Below are 21887 nucleotides of genomic sequence, written 5' to 3'. Positions count from 1 at the left end.
TAATAATAATAATAATAACAGGTTTTTTTAGCAGCAAATCAGAATATTAGAATGATATCTGAAGGATCATGTGACACTGAAGACTGGAGTAATGATGCTGAAAATTCAGCTTTGATCACAGGAATAAATTACATTTTAATTAAAATATTTCACAATATTACTGTTTTTGCTGTATTTTGGATCAAATAAATGAAGGCTTGGTGAGCAGAAAAGACTTCTTTTAAAAAAACATTTAAAAATCTGACTGATCAAAACCTAGTAGTGTATTAAAACACAATTTCTAAAGTGTCAAAATTAGTACAATATATTTGTTGAAAAAGTCTAATACACTATTGAATTATTAGGCTGTGAGCCTGTTACTCATATGATTTTTGTGTTGCTGTCTGCTCTAGCTCCCTCCCTCCCTGTACAATAAATCCACGTGAATATCTGTCTCTGCTAAATGTTTTAATGTAACTTTACAATCGACATTGATGTCCTTTAGCACAGTATTCTGAATGATGGTGATAATGGTGTGCTGATTGCCTAACACTGCGGTGTCCAATCCTGCTCCTGGCGATCGACTGTCCTGCAAAGTTCAGCTCCAACTCTAATTAAACACACCTGCCTTTAACTTTCAAGTGGTCCTGAAGACCTTAATTAGTTGCTTTAGGTGTGTTTGATTAGGGTTGGAGCTGAACTTTGCAGGACAGTCCCAACAGGGTCTGGCTGCAGACTTGCACTCTCAGACTTGCACTCTCAGATATACCCGCAAAGACCCTCAAATCCGTGGCCACAGAACAGCAGAATATGAACGCAATGCGCAAAGTCTCTTGTTAAGCGTTTTCCTCCTGTAGAAAAACATAAACACTTAACATGGCTTAATGTATTAAGATACATTAAGTGCAATTAAAAGATCAAATTCGATATATAGTTATTATTTAATGTACTACAAGGCAAGCAGATGGCCATGAACACAATGCGCAAACTTTCATTCGCGAATACTAAGGATGATCACCGGATGGAGTCATAGGATAATAAATCATCTAATCCTGTTCAGCTCATCCTCAAGTGTATCAGAAAGAAAAAAAAGAATGCACAGAATCAGTTGATATGTACTGAACTGTCAGTATAATTTTACATAATTATTGTAAAAATGCTTATAGAGCATTAAAATAATTTTAAAAAATCTTTAAAAGGAAAAATCATTAAACGTATTATATATTCTATCCTCTATCACTGATAGGATAAGAAATATTTTAAGTCTATGCACAAAGTCTCTCGTTAAGCATTTTCCTCCAGTAGAAAAACATAAACACTTAATATGGCTTGATGTATTAAGATGCTTTTAAAATATCAAATTCAATATACAGTTTATTAAAATAATGAATATGTATATAGTATTTTCCACCCATACCGCAAAACGTGGTATATGTGGCATAATGGACTAAGATGATAATAAAGACCAAACTCAATATGCTCTTCTTCATTATTAAAATATACATAACTATGTACAGGCAAGGAGGACAAGTGAAAGTTTGCGTATTGTGTTCATGGCCATCTATGCCACGTTTTGTGGTATGGGAGGAAAATACTATGTACATAATTATTATTTTAATAAACTATATATTGAATTTGATATTTTAATAGCATCTTAATACATTAAGCCATCATATTAAGTGTTTGTTTTTCTACGGGAGGAAAATGCTTAACGAGACTTTGTGCATTGCGTTCATATTCTGCTGTTATGTGGCCAAGGATTTGCGGGTCTTGTCTTTTTCTTGCAGGATCCTGTACGTTATTGTACTAAATTAGTTTTAATCATTAAATCACCACCACAGCGTCTTGTCTCCATTGGCAACACGCACGATTTCTGTGGATTGCAAGTCGGGCTGGACAATAATTCAATATCAATATGTATCGCGATATAATTTTTTTCAATAACGGTGATATGATTTTTAAACACATTTCCGATATTTCGATATACATTACCAGTGTTTCCCATACATTGATTTATTTGTGGCGTTTGACTTCGTTGAATAAACATGAGCACTGCACGTTTCAAAATCAAAACGCGTCACGGGTGTTTTATATGAGTGTGTCTCTGAAGGGAACCGACTGTCTTCAGAATAGTTTAGATGGCATTTTTATCTGATAAAGTAGCGTTCATGAGCGGAGCTGCTTTGTTTACAGCCATTAAAGGAGAACCCGTTAGTTCCACCGCTCTCACAGCGCCTCCTGCTGGCAGACAAGCAGTTTGCATTTTCAATAATAAACCCATTTCCAGCAACATAAAAATATTTCAAAATGTTACTGTTTTTGTGGCTTGGTGAGCAGAAGAGAATTCTTTAAAAAACATTAAAAATCTTACTGTTCAAAAACGTCTGACTGGTATGTTAGCCTGTAGTTTGAAGTAAAAAATATTAATATTAATCAGTAGAGTTTATTTATTTGACAGTGATTTCACATTTCTTGTTTGTATGAAGGCTAAATACCAATAAAAGGTGAACATTTATTTATTTGCGCCATTTATTTCCGAAAATATTATATAGTTTTATAGGAGTAGGTTTCATAGAGTTGGCAAATTAATTTTTCAAAAAAATAAGTTTGTAGGTACAGACATCTCTTGGCCGTTTTTATGAGGCTTTTTTAATAGTGTTCGTATCGATATCGGAATTATATCATATCGACCGAAATTAAGAAATATATCGTGATATAAATTTTGGCCATATCGTCCCGCCTTAATTGCAAGTGATGTCGCAGGTAGCGGAGACTGCATGTGGCGATTGCAAGTGACATTGTAATTTAGTTTCTTTTTTTTCTTGTCTTCACCACCTGGCTACTGTTATAAATGTTGAGAGATTCAAACAAAAAAATAATCAATAAATGGAACAAAATAAAAAATAAAGACTGCAAGTGACGTCACTTGCGGAAGCGCAAGTGGCTGAGAGTGCAAGAGTGCAAGTCTGAGAGTGCAAGTCTGCAGCCAGACCCTTCTCGGACAGTCGATCGCCAGGAGCAGGATTGGGCACCCCTGGCCTAACAGATACTAGCAGTTTGATACTCAACTACGTTAAAAAAGACAAAACTATCTAGCGTATTTACAGATGAAACTGACCTGCACTTGAAGCCCTGAAAAGGTCAGTGATGTAGCTACATTTCACTGCTGCTTCTGGCCGCTTCTTCTCTTTCATCGAGTCCAGCGCATCACCGCTGACAGTGAAGACTAACCGATTTATTAACGAATGAAAAAAACGAAAATGATCACTTTGGTACGTTGAGAATGCATACATATAAAATATTATCAATAATAATAACCAAAAAAAAAAAAAAGCGGGTCAAATCAGCCGCCAGGCCACCGGGAATTCTCCCGGTGCTCCCGATGGCCAGTCCGGGCCTGTGTGGAGGCATCACTTTTTTAAATCACTTCATTCAAATGAATCGTCCGAACAAACCGATTCACTAAAATTAATCGGACTGTTCAGCGCTAAACAAGCATAGATATTTTAGGACAACCTGTTTAATTATTACTTCAGTTCGCTTGACAAAACAGAGTGTACAAATTACAGTGACAAACAACATCATTATACGGTTGCAACTCACTGGACAAGTACCTAGATAGCACACTATACGTCTGTAAGATGTCTGTTGAAGATTGCTTCATCTGGAAAGCATCAGCTGTGTACAAACATCTAATAGATGTCTTTAAGATGTCAGTTTTACATTCTAAATCATAAACATCTTAAAGATATTTTCTAAACATCTATTTGACATCTAACTGGAAACCTCCTATAGACGCATTGCAGATGAGCAAACACTCTAAAAAGACGTCTTGAAGATGTTAAATAGACGTCTCTGTGATGTACATGTGCTATCAGGGTAGCTTGTTGCTGGAATCGCTAAGCTACTGTGTTTTCAGTACAGCTGACCTACTGTGATGCTGTTGAAAAATGTGGTTAGGTTTGTCACATTGCAACTTTTAGTTAGTTGCTCCCCAACATTGTGGGACAATTTACCTTTTATTTAGAGATCTACACGCCCCACTGAAGTTCAAAACATGCTCATCCCAATTTCTCCACTGCTTTTCTGTGCACGCTCTGATGTGTCATGCTACTGTGAAAAGGAAAGTGAAGGAAAAAAATATTAGAGGTAGTGCAAGTCGCTGTAAATAAACAGAGGTCACTGACCCTATCACTAAACTTCCAGCTTAGAAGGGTTAGAGAATGAGTGCGAAAATCAACAGGGAAGAAGTGCAAGAAAGGCTGAATTCTGATCTTTGTTGTTGTTATTTTTATTAACCATGCTGTAACAAAAGTTGAAGAGCATTTCCATGGGCAAGGATATGTCTGCTCATCTCCACTATTGATGTCAGCCCTAGAAGAATCATTATGAAAATGAAAAACACTGATGAAATAAAGTGGTGCCAAAGCATATTCACATATGAGCTCAGCAAAGGCCAGAGCAGGTTGCAGAAGATCTGACACTTGATGTGTATTGAGGATGCCAAAGTGGACAGCTATTCGCTTTGGTACTTCAGAATAATAGACCATCTGACTTGGATCGCTATTACCAAGGCCACTCAAAACAGCACCTCCATTTTAATGTCTTTTTTTTTTTTTGGAAAGGTTCAACCCATACAGACAGACAGGTGGCAGGCACAGGTACAACAACATCACGACACATGATTGAAAAGCCATTCAGAAAATGTGAAACCTGCTCGAGAATATACAGCATCTGAAATTGCATTCATTGACTTTATCTGCATTGCCAGCTGTCACACTAAAGGCTGTGCCATTTTACTGCATTCAGATGACTAAGAGGAAAAAAGTCCAAAAAAGCGCCGCCAGATACTAAAAGTGAATTATGACCACCTGAAGATAATCTGACCTTCATGAACATACACTTGATTACATGTGCCACTTGATTATAATCATCACTATTACATGCTGTGCTAAATTGCATTCTTGCACTACAGGTGAGCTTTGTTTTCATATTTCTTTAGTGATTTGTGTATTTTGCACAGACTCTATGTGTAGACTCTTTGTCTCTGTTCCAAGGGAGATCTACATGGGTCAAAACTATGATTAATGGGGAATACGTTAACTGAATCTTAAATGAGCTTTTAAAAACAAGTACAAGGAAAAATATGTCAGGTTCTTGTAATTGTCGCTAAAGAGGAGACCCTCTGGGTCATGATTCTCTAACCCTTTTTATTGTTTTATAGACATGCTTGAATGAATCAAGTTCAGTATGTTTTATGAGTTGTTTAAATGCAGTTGAAAATGGTTGAATTAATCATTTCAGAGTGCAATATACATTTCATACTCATTCACTCTTTAAAAAAAAAAAAGGATTTTAATGTGGTCCCATGATGAGCCTTTAACATCTATGGAACCTTGCCATTACACAAAAGATTCTTTATAGTGGAAAAAGGTTCTTTTCATTTTTAAGATGTTCTTCACAGTAAAGAAAATGGTTCTTTTTACTAAAATTTTCTTTGGGGAGCCCAAAATGATTCCTCTATGACATTGCTGCAAAACCCTTTTGGAACCTGTTTTTAAGAGTGTACATGCATCACTTTACGGACTGACATTAGCTAACAAGGGCTACTCTTGACTTCTGGTAGTGACTGGTGGGAACAAAACATTTTAACCCTTGAGATAGACTTGGTTGTATTCTACATTTGGATTACCAACAATAAAGCCTCCTTGTGCATTCATAAAGCTCTAAGGAGCAAGGTTTTACCGTGAATGAAGAGTAGTCAAGGACGGCTCCTCTTTGAACACTATTGTTAGCTCCATTAATGCTGTAGCATGGTAGAGCTTTTGTCTTGTGACCTCTCTACCTCTGCAAGTCAGGGATATGCTAAATAACTCAATTCTAGCAGGAACAGTGCATCATTATGCAGAAGTAGAAAATGTAACAATCTACCTCTAACAATTTGTGATGTATTATGCCCATTAGAACACCTAATGGATTTTAAATACTATTCAACAAAACCTTTTCATTAAATATCATTCATTCTGACCATGAAAACTGAAAGGTAAAATTGCCCTCGGCTGCCTTAGGACACAAATTATTCATTATTCAAATCTTAAAGAAATGGATTATTATTTGTGAAACATCATGACTGTTTCTTTCTCTACAGTTTCACCAACAACTTCATATTATAAAAATACCTCAGAGATTTTTCCCTGGGCTCAACTGATAACAAAATAAAAGCACAGAACCTTGAATTAAGATTTCAACAGATTTAAAAAAATAATAAAAAATGTTATTCTCAGACTTTTGTTTAAAGAGTGGGCAATGAAGTCACAATAACGAATAATCCACAGGTACAGGCATCCAACAGTCTTTTTAAAGAGCGGGGCGTAATAGCCTTGATACTTAAGTCAAGAAAGCTTTGCTTTATTCAGATAATTGCAGCTCGGGTTTAGCGAGTGTGCTGTAAAAGCATGCTGCCTCTGGAATGGCTGCGTGAGCAATACTTTTATAAATCAAGAAGGCATGACCAAACACAATAATGGCCAAAGAGTGGGGGGAAATGAGAAATAATTCACCTTGTACTGTACAACAACCTTCAGTCTGTGAATGCCGTGAACTTGCTTGTAAGATGTCTGTAGTGTAAAACAGAACATAATTTCAACACTGATATGCGTTTCCTGTTAGCAGGCACAAAACTGTATTTGAAAGATCTCTCAAAGCTGGAAAAAAAATAAAGGGCTGATTTTTGGAATGTATATGCTGTTCTTTTCCATGCAACTCAAGAGGATGGAGATTTTTCTACTGTCCAGTTCTAAAAAAAACACAAAAAAGCACAGTAAACAGCAAGATAGTCAATTAACAATGACTCAAATTTTGGTCTGTTCTACACATGAAGATATCTTTGTGTAACACTACACATTACATGGTTTCAGAAGATTTGTAATGGGCTTTTATTTGCTTTTGTGAAACTTGACAGTAAAAAAAAAAACTCCACTTTAGAAAAAGCAGTCTGGATATTCTTTTAAATAAATATTTTAACTAAAAACTAAACACAAAACAAAAAAGCAGTGTTTGATTGACACGTGAGTTTTTAGTAAATGGCCCATTTTTAATTTTTTGTGTGAACTATCCCTTTGATTAGTGTTCTCATACACATAAAAGCAAAATACGCCGCCAATACAAACATTGTGTGGCAAACGGAAAATGAATAAATCGCATCATAAAAAAACAATGGTATGTGAAGTTCCCAGAAAGCAGAATGTGTGTTGCATCACAGTCTACAAACTACTTAGAGAGAAGAGTACAACAAGTTCTCTTGCACTTTGAATGTCCTTCTGGACTCTTTATTTCCCATGCATAGTTTGGACAAGTGTGTAGTGGAACTTTTTGTAGCTGGAGAAAAAAACAAAAACAAAAAAAAAAACAAGGAAAAAGGTTGACATTCATTATTTTTCCATCAACATTTTTAATTATTCACAAAGTATTTTAATTATCTTTCATTTGTTTTAGAATGTTCTAAATTCATGAGTAAGTCCTTCGGGGATAGGTTTGGACAAGGAAAAGTGCTGTAAAAACATAAATACATACAAAAAAGCTTCTAAAACTAAAACATTCAGCATTTTTGTACAACACAGTGCAATAGAAAAGGGATCTGGAAAGGTCAGGTTTTCAGCACTGGTCTTTTGGACTTGCGACACTCGCTAAATGATAAAACCACGGAATTGTAAACGCCTCTGTGTGAGTTCATGATGGGTGCAGCACCGTTTCAAACCCACAACAGCATAGAGAAATTTAAACTGTTCTCGTTTGCACGTGGTTCTGCGTATTCCTGTTCTTACCGCAGAGACAACTGAGGTTGCTTTTTTGTAACACAGGAAATGGGAAACACCACTGGTAACATACACAAAGTCCACTTAGTGGCGGAGAGTGACGAGCTTTGTGACCCGTTGTTTCAGACATATTGACGAGATTCTTTGTTAAGGCTTTGCCAAGGTAGCCTGCACAGGATAGATTGCATGACGCTGTTCTTTTCAACATACACGCACATGTAGAGGAGCATAAAACATCACTGATTCATCATTGAGAATGCAAAATCAAAAGGGAGAGAGAAACAGAGCGAAAGAGAAAAGGACAAGAGCGACACTGGGTTGCCAGTTTAAGAAAGAAGCATTACGAGCAATGAGTCAGTTTCAAATTCTCTTGCTTTCAGTGGCCTTCAACATCATTTAACAGTGTGCAAGACACTGATATGAATCTATTCAATGCTATACTTCATTTCAAGGTTAAAAATAAAAAAATAAAAACAACATGCCTTTCTCTGCATGTCCATGATGGTTCGTCTAGAGTACACATGGCACTTTTCTGCAGGTCAAAAGGGTTATGGATTTGAATCAGTGAAAGTTTTGTGTTCGGGAAGAGACAAGGTGAGCTGGTGACTAGACACAACAAACATCTTACACTGTTCGGAATCCAAACCCTAAAACCCCAAGACAGTCCTTAAATCCGTAATGAACATCCATCTGATGGAAAATGTCTGTCTGGGAGCCATGATGAAATACCGAGACAGTGTAGTGTGTGCCATCTTCTCCCTTACTAGACCAACACTTACAGAATTTCCTCAAGTCCCAATGATCAATGCAAAAAATTAAAATATGACAAATTTTCATTTGCAAGAACCAAGAAAAACACCACACTGAAGATTGAAATGGTTCCTTTTGACGGTATGAAAACAAAAAAATTTCTTTCAAAAGAAACTAGGTAGTATTTTTAACTTGCATGAAATGCATGAGGATGATATATAAATAGTTTCTTCACATTTTTTTTTTATCATTCAAAAACTTTCATCTTGAACTGGTAACCAGGTGACACCAATTTCAACTGGGTTACTCATTTTGCACTCCTTTTTCCCCCCTCTCGAGTCAGTGTATTGACAAAAATCTGCAAACTGGGTTCTATAAAGACCTCCACTAGGGGTCAGAATTAACCCCAAATGGGTCTTCAGCGGAGCCACTAGGACTTTGGCTACCCTCACTGGCCTGCCCTCCCCCAGGTCCCTCTCCCTCCGAGGATGATGAGCAGGTGGCCTCTTTCAGCCCTGGATCCTCAGTTTTCACCTCCACTAACTTGGGCTCTAAGGCCGTGCCTCCTGGAGCAGGGTCAGGGTAGCTAGGAGAGGCCGAAGCCGCGCGGCTGACCGGTCTGGCCTGGGGTGAAGCAGCATGAGCAGCAGGAGGAGCAGCTGCTGTGACCGCCCCTTCCTTCATCAGGCCTGCTGCCTCACCTTGCTGATGCCTGCTGGAGCAGTAAAGCCTCTTGTGGACATAGAAGTTGTTGATGTTGTTGAAGGTGATGTCACATTCAAAGCAAGTGGTTCCTTTGTGAACGCTAGCAGGAGAACCTGGTGGGTAGAGGCTCTGCTGTCCAGCTGCTGGTCCTTGTCCCTGTTTAAGCCTACTGTGTACCATCTCAGACATCTTAGCCAGGATCTCAGACGCTTGTGGCATTATGGCAGCCTCGGAATTGAACATGTACTGTGGTAGAAACATTGTACCTCCAGGGAGAACCGAACCGCCCATTCCAGGGTGTACGGGACTGGAACTTGGAGTGGGACTGGCTGGCTCCGTCTTAACCGCCACCACTGTGGGGCTCTTAGGTGAAGTAGACAGCAATGAGCTTGCCTTCACAGCATTTCCTTCAGGACTACACACCTGCTCTTCTTCCTTTGCATCATTTTCATTGTCTGAACGTGGCTCCTCTTTGATATTGAGTTGGTTGAGGGGACTGCAGCCTTGAGAGGCTGAGCTCCCATTGGCTCCTGGACTGGAGGAGTCCGGTCGGGGCACGCAGGCAGCAGGCTCCGTCTCTTGCAGCTCTGGAAGCTCAGAGGAAGGAGGACTGCTCTGGCGAGGTGCAGGGCTCCTCTCAGCCGGAACCCTCACTTCCAGGTGTGTGTGGACATGCTGCTGGAGTAGGGCAGGTGTGTCAGCAGAGTAGCCGCACACTTGACATTTCAGAACAATGCCAGTGTCTCCTGGACTCAAGCCTGTCACAAAGAAAGAAATGACAGACATTCAGATACAGGACGACTCCTTTAAATCTTATGATTAATAATACTTTTGTCTAAAATATTATTTAAAGGTCAACAGATCTGATGAATAGTTCGGACATAGTTTTAGAGACAGGATGTAGCCTTGAAGTAATGTCTCATATCTCCGCATTGTATGTGCGAGTATACTGTGTAAACATGTATTTTAGTTATTTACATAATTTAAACAAACTGTTGTATGAATAAAATGTATTCACTTATTTTGAAATAAATCTTTCTAAATAAATTTTTCTAAACTGACATGCTTGAGAAATCATATGAAGCATTGAGACTAAGTTTGCACTGGATTTGTTTGTGATCTGATATTAGAGCTGTTACCTGCAGCCAGAGGCGGTTTGGGTGAGTACACCTCACTGTGAGAGCCAGGCTGGCAAACCATGTGACTGGTGACCAGGTGGCTATACAGGATGTCTTGCGTTGTGGAGATGAAACCACAGCCGTGACACACACCATTCAGCGAGTCTGTGTGAACCTTCAAGTGCCGCTCACAGTTCGCCTTAGTGGTGAAAGCCGACAGGCAAATCAAACACACAAACGGACGCTCTCCTGGAGACACATTAAGAGACAAAGACATACTTACTTACAAATCAGACATAACAGATAATTCGCTATAACACTGCTACTATTGCAAGCGTGCCCATTTCAAGAAAGGAAAAAACAGTAAAAAGAAAAGTGTCTCACCACTGTGTGTTCTCATGTGGATCTCCAGAGAGCTGACACTGGGGCAGCTTTTGTTACACTGCGGGAATGAACACATCCTCTCGTTAGGGTACGAATCTTTAGGCTTGTCCTGTGGAGGAGAGGGCGAGGTCTGCTGCTTCTGTCGGCTTGCGCAGTAGTACATAAGATGGGCCTGGAGATTTCTCTCACTTCTGTACCAGATCCCACAGTCTTTGCAAGGGAAAATGTCTTCTGCACACACAAACACACAAAATACGACAAGTTAGAACAATGCTAACAAACTATTTATATCTTGAAAGGATAATGAGTTATCACAGGGGATGTTTAGAGAAGGATATCCACTCATTTCTTGGTGTTGCATATTTTTGTGCTTTGTGTGTACAGACAATACATGGATTATCCAACTAATAACTTTAATTATTTCGAAAACTATTACTTAAACAATAATAAAGTTTTTTTTTCTGATATGTTATTTATCCCATTCTAACTGATAAACTTTTAATTATATGTGTATTCAATGTTTAGTTATGCACCCATTGTATATATAACCACACACAAACATAATACACACACAATTATAAATCAGAGAAGGCAATCAGAATTGTTCCATCATCTCCACGGCAACGGGCACAGTGAGTTTGTGGTGTGCATTGAGAGTGTGTGTGCACGTAATCTGGCCGATCTGGAGTCGGGGTACATGCTGAACAGGCTATATTTGACCGTCACATCCCAATTATCTGTCTACTTGCAGCCCAGCTAATGCAGTGGGAAGCACAAAGTTGGGCTGATCATGTTTTACCCTTTAGCCTTATTTACAGTGATTATTCATGTCTTCATCATGGCATGTCCGTGTCCACTCCCACTCTTCATGCAGTTTAGCAGATATAGTGGAGAGGGCTGTACCAGCCAATTAACTCTGCAGCTGTTGGAACTGACACAACACTGCCACCTACTGGCAATGGGCATGAATGACAAGTAACTTAAAGGTTAAAGGTGTGTCATTTTTTCCATGTTAAAATACTATGGCAGGGGTGGCGAACGTCGGTCCTGGAGAGCCGCAGCCCTGCAGAGTTTTGCTTCAACCCTAATCAAACACACCTGAACAAGCTAATCAAGGTCTGAAGGGTTACTAGGAATCTACAGGTAGGTGAGTTTTAATTAGGGTTGGAGCTGAACTCTGCAGGGCTGCGGCTCTCCAGGACCGACGTTCGCCACCCCTGTACTATGGCATTGCGAACTTGAAAAATTCTGTTCTGTTTGATGGCTGAAATAAGATCTTTTTCATTCTAAATCCTTTTTGCAACATCTAGCAACTTTAAAAATGCAAACAAATATGTATCCTACATGCAGGTTCAAATTTTGTCTCATTCCCAAATCAAATGTACAGAAGTTCTTTTAATTAACATTTAAGTAATATACAAAACTATATTAGTCAGTGATTATGTAAGAATGTATTACATGTAGGCTGCATTTAAAATAACTGCTGTTTTAATATAAAAAAATGAAAATGTTCAAAAGATTAGCATTTGAAATAGTAAAGCCTTTTACATTGCTACAAAAGATTTGTCACTTCAGATCAATTTAATGCATCCTTGCTGAATAAAAGTATTAACTTCTTACAAAGAAGAAAATAATCTTACTGACCCCAAACTTATGAATACCAAGGTATTTTACATACGTACACTGTGCTACTGGAATATTACCATATTCATATACTATGGTATATAAATGGTATGTTATATGTTATGATCATGGTACATGTCCATTATAACAGTATAAAAAAAATATTGCCATGTTCTAGTGTCTAAAAAAAAAACTTTTTTATGTCAACATTCTTTTGGTTAAAAAAAAACATTCATTTTAATCTATTAAGTATTATGCGTCATGATTTACGCACATATGCACAAACAAGGCCCACCATCCATAATCACAGATGTAAACACACTCAAAAAAATGCATGAAGCTGTGTAGACTTGATGCGTTTATCAGCAAGCAGTGACTCACTATTTACGACAGCAGTTGCTAAGATGGCAGCCATGCCAGCCTGTTGAGGGAGGAGCTGGATCTCAGAGTGTAGAGCAGCGGGGTACGCAGGCTCCTCCTTCACCCGCAAGCTCTGGGTCTGAGTCACCGCTGACTGATCTGTGGTGGAGCAGGACAGCGTTGCCAGAAGTGCATCTCCACTGGACAGCTCCTGCGTCAGCTTACAGAATAACGCTCCTCCTGCAAAACAAACAGTCACTGTTAGACTCTCCATCTGACACTGTAGTGAATGTGAGAGGTACATGTGGGAGTGTTTGGGTGTTGTACCCTGATTGTAGATGGTGCAGTTTGACTCTGTGGGGCTTGAGGTCACAGGAATCCTTTTGAGCCAGCAGTCTGCCTCCTCACACTTCATAGACAATACAGGCCTCTAAAAACACACACAAGCGGAAAGAGCAACAAGGTCAGCCGTGCAATTTTAAAAGAACACGGACAGATTTAGAGCAGGACTCTGTGCAACACTTCCAGCAGATCCAACACAGAGGTTATACAAAAGACACTATTATATTAAAATGAAAGCTATTTATGGTTAAGATTTCTCATTTCCTTTTTTTTTAAGATGGGTTCATTTGCATCCTTTATACGTATGAAAGGACTTTTTCAATATGCATTTACCAGTCAATATGCTGGAATATCTTTAATGCAGTTCTTTCCTAAAATGGTTTGCTTTAAAATCTTTAAACTGAATCCTTGAAATTAAGTCAAATCCATTATATGTAAAACACAAATAACTAATCAATAGACAATTTCTCTTCAAATATATTCAAGTAGTTTGCCTGAGTGCTATTTTTAAAATGCAAAAAAAGTTTTGTTATAAAATGCAATTTCACATTCACAGAATGTGGTAAAGAAACAAAAACTTTCAAAATAAAAACCACTCAAATTTTAATCTAAAAATCTAAAATATATTTTCTTTTATAAATGTTTTTTGTAATAATATTTTAATTTTGAGACTTGCCGTTAAAGCAGACATAAAACAAGTTTCTGTGAGATAAATAATAATAATTTTATATATTATTAGTAGTAGTAGTAGTTTTATGTTTAAATTAATATTAGCTTAAGAATATATATATAGAATAACCTTAGTTTTTTTAAATTGGTTTTGCATTTAAAATAGACAATACTTATTCTATAGCATAGTATACACTCATTTCTGGTATTTCCCTAGGGATTGGTAACACTTATTTAGCCACTGAAAAACCCTTATTGGTTGACCACTACTAATTTCTCAGCTTGCGGTCCTCCGTTCCCATAAATTTTCAGCTGTCTATTCACTACAAAACTGCTTTTGAATTGCACAACCACCTGTTTATCTGTGAGAGACACTGTGACATTTTTTTTCAGCTCAAGAAATGGCTTTATGTTATGTTCAAAGAAACACAAAAAGCACGTTCACATTTAATCCCTTCTTCCTGATACCATGCCATTAAAATTCAGCATCCAGCATGCCTCTTTTAACTTTCAATATCATATAACCAGAACTAGACTTCCTGACCAATAAATAGTTTTAAATAATTTTGCTTCCAACCACAGACATTAAAAGGGTAAAAATAAGAACAAAGACATCCTACTATAGGGGACTGGGCAGAAGGATGCAAGGAGTAAGAAAAGATTAAAAAGAGGGGGGGGGGGGGGGGGGGGGGGGGGGGGGGCCCCCCCAAGGAAACCTGGAGGTTGGAAAGGGGATATCATGCGGGTATAGCAGATCCATTTCAACAGAACATTTTCAGTAAACCTACCAAAGTATGCAAAGGTGGAATTGTGTATTGGCAAGCTGGCAAATATCCGAATAAACACCCTTGGACTTTTCCACACAATCGTTTCGATGTTTAGCTGAAGCATACGTTAATAGGTTTCAACGTCAGATTTAACAGAAATTCTCACTCACAATGAACTGCAGAATGACTGACAAACTCTGTCCCAATCAAATCCCAATAAAGGCATTGTATGGTGCTGATAACAGGCTGTATATATAAAATGAAAGCTTGATGTTTAGGCTGAAATTCACAAAATTGAGTGACTGATCCATTCCACTAGGTGGCAGCATTTCTGCAGGGCCAGTTCAACAATAGCCTCATATTTAAGAAAAGCTTCCCACTCGTTCATTCACTCGGCTACACAAAGTTAAAGACTTGCCCTTGGGGAGACTAGTCCTTCTATCCCTGACATGCTACCAAATCAACTTTAAAGACAGGAGAAAATGAAAAGACATTAGTTCAACTGTGTAAAGGAGGATAAAAAGCCACCAGTCGAGAGGATGAGGGGAAGAGATGGGCCGCAGAGGAGGACAGCTGAAGGGTTTCTTTCTAATTCGGTCTGTTCTTGCCTGAAGATACAGTCCGTATTGTATTTCATGGGGAACTAGTGCTGATAAGGAGATAGGGCTCCTTTTGTTTTAATTTGAAACCCAATGCTGGAGCCGTCTGTGGTATAAGTGCTGTGTGCTTCTGCTAATTTGTTTCAGACTCATTTAACACGACTCGACTTTAAGCTTCACAAAAGGAGAGGGCACCCTGGTCAGCTCTTGCCTTTGACAAAACACTTCCAGACAAATGCGTTCTCTAATTAAACACACACACATATTGACACACAGACAGATCCGCATGTGCAGATGCGCACGAGGAGTAAGTGAAGATGGAGTAAGTGAAGATGTAAATGGTTATGACCCACTGTCAATAGCGAACAAGATCTAGTTCAAAGCAATCAAGACAATCAGAGCGGATAATTATTTTTTTATGTCTAAATAAAAGACATCTGTAAGTGGCCAGGTGACTAGATGCATCACTTGGGCAAAAAAGTACCACAAGATCTAGCAGAAAAAGACCAATATTTCATGAGGCCCAAAGTTTTGGTCACATCACTACATAGGATTTTCTTCCAAATCATTAATACTAAGTTTTTTTCCAATGATAATTTTTTAAAGAATTGTAAGAATGATCATCTTAATTAAGTGGCACAAGTGATTCCAGACTGCAAAAGGTAACATCAGTTGTGACTTGCATATCCTCTAACTGCCTTTACATTGGTGGAAATTTCATCATCGCATGTTTATCTTGGAAAGCAAACGTTTTTGCTTCAGAACTCCATGTGGTGACAGATGTGGAAAATTGTACATTAATTGTGTACAATCCAGACCCATGCAGTCTTGTGCAATATCATGGAGTTGCTCTATAGACCGATTGGTGTTTTCATGATTTTTTGACAACGTGAAGCACTTTTTACTGAAGAACAACAAAGAAAACAACATAAATGTATCATCCAAAGATTTCTTTTTTTTTAAATAAGTGTATTCTGTGTTGAAAAAATCTACTATACAGCAAGACAAAACAGACTTATATCTAAGATAAATTCTCAAAAAAAAAAAAAAATAAAAAAAGTCTAAAAACAAGTGCTGCGTTAAGTAAATTTATCTTGTTTCATGCATTTTAAAACATTGATCTGGAACACAGAAGAATTAAAAACTCAATAAGACAATTTTTTTGCAGTGCACCGGCCAAAGGCAGGTAAATTGAGAAAATCTCAGGCTATCAAACTACATGTTTCAGTATTTTATATTTAAAAAAAAAAAGTTAATTGTGTATCATAATGCAAAAAAAAAAGGCACGTTCTGGAGAAAAAAAAAACCTTTGGTATCCAATAATTGCAGTGCACCGGCCAAAGGCAGGTAAATTGAGAAAATCTCAGGCTATCAAACTACATGTTTCAGTATTTTATATTTAAAAAAAAAAAGTTAATTGTGTATCATAATGCAAAAAAAAAGGCACGTTCTGGAGAAAAAAAAAACCTTTGGTATCCAATAATTTCTGAAATTTCTAAAAGTCATTGCAATGGAATTTTTTCCATAGTTGGCCTCAATTACATACGCCACATCCATGAGGATCAGACTACCATTCTTACAATTCAATTTAAACCATATAGTGTAACAGACAAAGTTACCAGCCACATGAAGAACAATTTGGCACTTTGTGAGTGTCAATTTTGGATCCTGCTTAAATGTATCTGAACATCATATAACAATACAATTTGTAAATCATGCCTGAGTTGAAACCAAGTGTTAAAGATGCCAAATGACTGATAGTTACAAAATGCATTGTTATTGTAACAAGCCTGAAAACGCAGGTAACATGTAGTCATGCCACCTCTGTGTGAGTGGTTGAAAGACAGCGTGAAAAATAGAAAGTAGGCTATCATAAAGGAAGAACGCCACATGTTTTAGAGTGTAACCCTGGTGCTGGTGAATATACCCCCCACCCCCTGATGCACAAGGAACTAGGGTACTTTGAGAGTGGCGCTTTAAGCCCCACCGAGTATGGAGCTTTGAGGAACAGTCTAAGCCTCCTCGTCCGAGCCCTGCTCCTCATGAATATTAATGACGAAGGCCGTGCTTTAATCTGCCTGATCCCCGCACTGCTGCCGCCGCCCTGATAGCGAATCTAATTATTTGGTCTGATATTAACCAGCCCCCTCCCTCCCTCCTCCTTACAAACGCACGCCATCAGGAAAAGAGGTAGATGCACCTTTCCATGCACACAAACACACACTTGTGCACAACCATCATACCACAACACCTTAAACTCACTCGCACAGTCAAGCCTGGTGTGTGCAAGCTCACAGTGTTATCATTCTTAAAAACACCCTCCTCTCGTTCTGATAAAAGTTAAATGCAAATGATTCTTGGACTATTTTCGCTTCTCTTTTTGCACATCTCCTTTCTGTGGGGAGAAAATATCTTTCGCCGTCTCCTTTAAAGAGAGAAACAGGACCGTATCTCTCAGTGACCCTATAGTATGACCCCTCGAGTCAAATCCATCCAGGTTTACAGAGCCAATTAAAACCCATCAAATTGACTGAACTCATCTGCCGGCAGTCAAAGGACAGGCCAGTTTATCGGACATTATTAGAAATCATTTATGCGTCTCTGGAACACACACTCCATATGCTTCACATGTAAATGTTTAACGCATTAACAGTGTGCTAACACTAAAACCAATGCTCATTATGATAGCGTGGAACAAGGTTTTAAAAGGTGTTTGCTCAAGATATGACAGTATGCATCTCACAATGTGTAATCCTGCAGTCGTCTGTGATGCAACACTTGCAAGAAGTGAAAAAAAAGAAGCTCTGATGTGTCATAAAACAGCCTTCGTTAACAGAGGCACCCACTCAGTGTTAATTGTCTCAATTCACTGAAATTACTGAAGAAAAATGTTTGTTGACTTCGCAATAATGAATATGAGATGGAAAAGATGAATCACAGCTATAATTTGACAAAAATATCACACACACACACACACACACACACACAATACTGGGGATTGATCTGCTCTAGCTGAAAAACACAAGCACCAGTACACAGAACTGTTTTGCTAGCAGGCTATCTAGCACATTTAAACACATCACATCCTGTTTTTTTATTTTAACATATTTTAAAATGTTATTCATTTCTGTGAATCAGCCATTACTGCAGTCTTCAGTGTCACATGATCCTTCAGAAATCATTCTACTGATTTGGTGCTCAATAAAAAAAAAAACATTAAAACATTTGTGATGCTTATTTTTGTGCAAAGAAATAGTTTCAGGATACTTTGGTGAACAGAAAGTTCAAAAGAACTGCATTTATTTGAAATGGAACTGTTTTTAACTTCTTAATGTACTGTCACTTTTGATCAACTTAATGCATCCTTGTGGAATAAAAGTATTAAGTAATAATAAAAAAAAAATCTTACTGTCCCCAAACCTTTGAATGGTAGTGTATCTATGAGAATAAGTGATATCCACAACATTAACTTAGTATTATAACTTACATTTGTATAAACAATGAACTTGAACTAAGTTACATGCTAGCCAGAATGTGCCATTACAATGCACTGTATGTAGTGTAACATCCTAAACAGTCTCTAAAACACAGAAAATGATAAAGTCTTTAGCAACTGACAAAGAATTTGGTCTGTGACAGCCTGACACAGTTTTCGTCATTTTGCACATTATCAACAGGACCATAATCAGGACCCCTATAAATTATATTTTTGAATTCATTATACTGAAAGATGAATCACAGCTATAATTTGACAAAAATATCACACACACACACACACACACACACACACAATACTGGGGATTGATCTGCTCTAGCTGAAAAACACAAGCACCAGTACACAGAACTGTTTTGCTAGCAGGCTATCTAGCACATTTAAACACATCACATCCTGTTTTTTTATTTTAACATATTTTAAAATGTTATTCATTTCTGTGAATCAGCCATTACTGCAGTCTTCAGTGTCACATGATCCTTCAGAAATCATTCTACTGATTTGGTGCTCAATAAAAAAAAAAACATTAAAACATTTGTGATGCTTATTTTTGTGCAAAGAAATAGTTTCAGGATACTTTGGTGAACAGAAAGTTCAAAAGAACTGCATTTATTTGAAATGGAACTGTTTTTAACTTCTTAATGTACTGTCACTTTTGATCAACTTAATGCATCCTTGTGGAATAAAAGTATTAAGTAATAATAAAAAAAAAATCTTACTGTCCCCAAACCTTTGAATGGTAGTGTATCTATGAGAATAAGTGATATCCACAACATTAACTTAGTATTATAACTTACATTTGTATAAACAATGAACTTGAACTAAGTTACATGCTAGCCAGAATGTGCCATTACAATGCACTGTATGTAGTGTAACATCCTAAACAGTCTCTAAAACACAGAAAATGATAAAGTCTTTAGCAACTGACAAAGAATTTGGTCTGTGACAGCCTGACACAGTTTTCGTCATTTTGCACATTATCAACAGGACCATAATCAGGACCCCTATAAATTATATTTTTGAATTCATTATACTGGATCCTACATTAATTCTGCTAGAATTGTTGCAGGCCCATAGAGTTATTCCCATGTTTCACATTATCAGTCACAGCCCTGACTGAACTAAAATGTTATTTTTGTGGATTAAAATTATACACCACTTCAATCAGAGTACAGACTAAAATTGATACAAAACAAATATCGACTACATTTAACATATGTTTGTCATAAGAAGAACTATGACTAAAACAAAAACTAACACTGCGCTCACTGTACAGTACACTTCTTCAGAACTGGTGTCCTCTCCCTTTCTTTCTCATTTTTCTGCTTTTTACTCCAGCGTTATCTTCCTCCATTCCTGTTTCTCCACTATCTCCACCTTTATCCCTCTCCTCATCTGTCCATATCCCTCTTTTCATGCTCCGCCACACTCTTTGTCTCCATCTCCTTCTTGCTATCTATTCCTCTCCATATCTCTCCACACATCCCTTTCTCACTTTTCCATCCCCCTTGCCTTCTCCTTCTCCCAGTCCTATCCCTCTGTCTACCCCTCTCTCTATCTCCTTTCCACAGGAAATGGTTTCTTTCCCAAAAAGGGGGGTAGAAAAGGGGTTCATACTGTCCCAAACAAAGAGGTCAGTGTGTGAATCCTCCAAAAATACAGAGAAGAAAAGGAAGGGCGATAACAATCAGAAACCTTCTCTCATCCGCCTCTCTCACACACATATCCTTTTTTCCCCCTCTCTCTCTTTTCAGGCCTCGTTTGCACACATCCAACCAAACGCACTTACGCACATGCACTCCTACGTATGAACCCAAAGCAAATAGCAGCACATCTCCACATACACATCCCTCCAAGAAAACAGCATCTAGGTGTTATGAGCAGCATGCAAATGACATGTAAAAATAGGAAACTGTGATACTTGAAAAGGTGCGATAAGAGATTTGAAAATGAGGCACTCTTGGAAAGCAGGCTCCTGATCTGCCAGTGATCAGGCTCGGAGATAGAGGAAGGTTTCCTCTCTCCACTCCCCCACCATCATATCTCTCGCTGTCGTTTTCTCCACAGTAAAGCATGCAAATCCAAGTACATGATGATCAAACATTAACCTATACGTCTTTACACATATCTCAAGTGATGTGTGTTGTTGCTCCCCCGCCCCCTCCAAATAAAAAATTAAAATGAAAAATTATTAATCAGTACTTTACAGTATATAAATACTTTTATTGTAATAAATACTTTTTATTTATGAATTGATCAAAAGTGACTTTTACATTGTTACAAAAGATTTCTATTCAGATAATGCAGTTATTTTGAACTTTATATTCATCAAAAAAATCCTGATAAAAATATTACCCCAAAAATATTAAGCAGCACAACTGTTTTGAACATGTTACAATGATCATGAAGCATCATGTGACACTGAAGTAATGGCTACTAAATTTCAGCTTTACCATCACAGGAAGAAATTCATTTTTAAAACATATTAAAATATAAAACTGTTATTATAAATTGTGATAATATTTTACAGTATTACTGTTGTTTTACTGTATTTTTGATCAAATAAATTCAGTCTGCATTAGAGGCTTTTTAAAAACATTTAAAAATCTTACCAAACAAGAAAGAAGAAAAATTGCGAAAGATATCATCTTGTTTTAAGAGAATATATTTTGAATGAATCTAACAAAATAAAGTAAGGTATATGCTTAAAATAAGGGGAAGAAAAAAAACTTTTTGCCATTAAGGTAAGAAAAATAAAATTAATTTCAATTTAATCTAAATGTTTAGATGTAAAAAAAAAATGCATCTTACAAAATATTCTTTGATTAATTGTTAATAATTAATCAAATAATGAATAATTCGACTTTTTACTGAAAAACAAGAAAGAAAAACCACTTAAATTGTTTGCCCCCTCTCTGTGTCTCTTTACACTTCATCCCTGTTTTGTTAAATTCTCATTTTCTACAGTGTTTTTGTCAGTCTCTACATTCACCATCACCTTTTGATGTTCCAACCTAGTCTGCTACATTTCTGAACTTTTCGACGGGTGGAGAGCAGGGAAAGGTCCTCAGAGAGGTCCACAGGTGCCAATGTGTGATGCTCTCAATTGGACTCCCATTTGAAGCCTGGCTTGCTTCCCCTTTTATCACTATGCAGATAATTGAGAGGGGAAATAATTAAGGGTATTCAAGCATTCCTTTCAGGGAAAAGCATGTGTAGCTAGGGGTGACTCTCTGAGATCACTCTACTGACAGATGTAGATAAACCAGAGATTGGGATGAGGG

At 37.6% G+C, this 21887-nt stretch overlaps 1 protein-coding gene across 1 annotated transcript in view; it reads right to left on the bottom strand.

Moving 5' to 3' along the window:
• Window positions 1-8930: 8930 nt before the first annotated feature.
• The window catches only part of LOC107583881 (zinc finger protein ZFPM1-like), an 86516-nt gene continuing 73559 nt past the window's right edge, over window positions 8931-21887 (bottom strand). The window contains exons 5-9 of the mRNA XM_016270232.1: window positions 13061-13163; window positions 12755-12973; window positions 10751-10981; window positions 10388-10615; window positions 8931-10006 (exon numbers count right to left, since the gene is read on the bottom strand). Coding sequence (XP_016125718.1) covers window positions 8931-10006; window positions 10388-10615; window positions 10751-10981; window positions 12755-12973; window positions 13061-13163 — 1857 coding nt within the window. The remainder of the gene's footprint in view (window positions 10007-10387; window positions 10616-10750; window positions 10982-12754; window positions 12974-13060; window positions 13164-21887) is intronic.

The sequence above is a fragment of the Sinocyclocheilus grahami genome, unplaced genomic scaffold (assembly GCF_001515645.1).
Source record: "Sinocyclocheilus grahami isolate Dianchi unplaced genomic scaffold, SAMN03320097.WGS_v1.1 scaffold55.1, whole genome shotgun sequence".
Taxonomy (NCBI): domain Eukaryota; kingdom Metazoa; phylum Chordata; class Actinopteri; order Cypriniformes; family Cyprinidae; genus Sinocyclocheilus; species Sinocyclocheilus grahami.
This window is presented reverse-complemented; position numbering and strand designations above follow the sequence as displayed.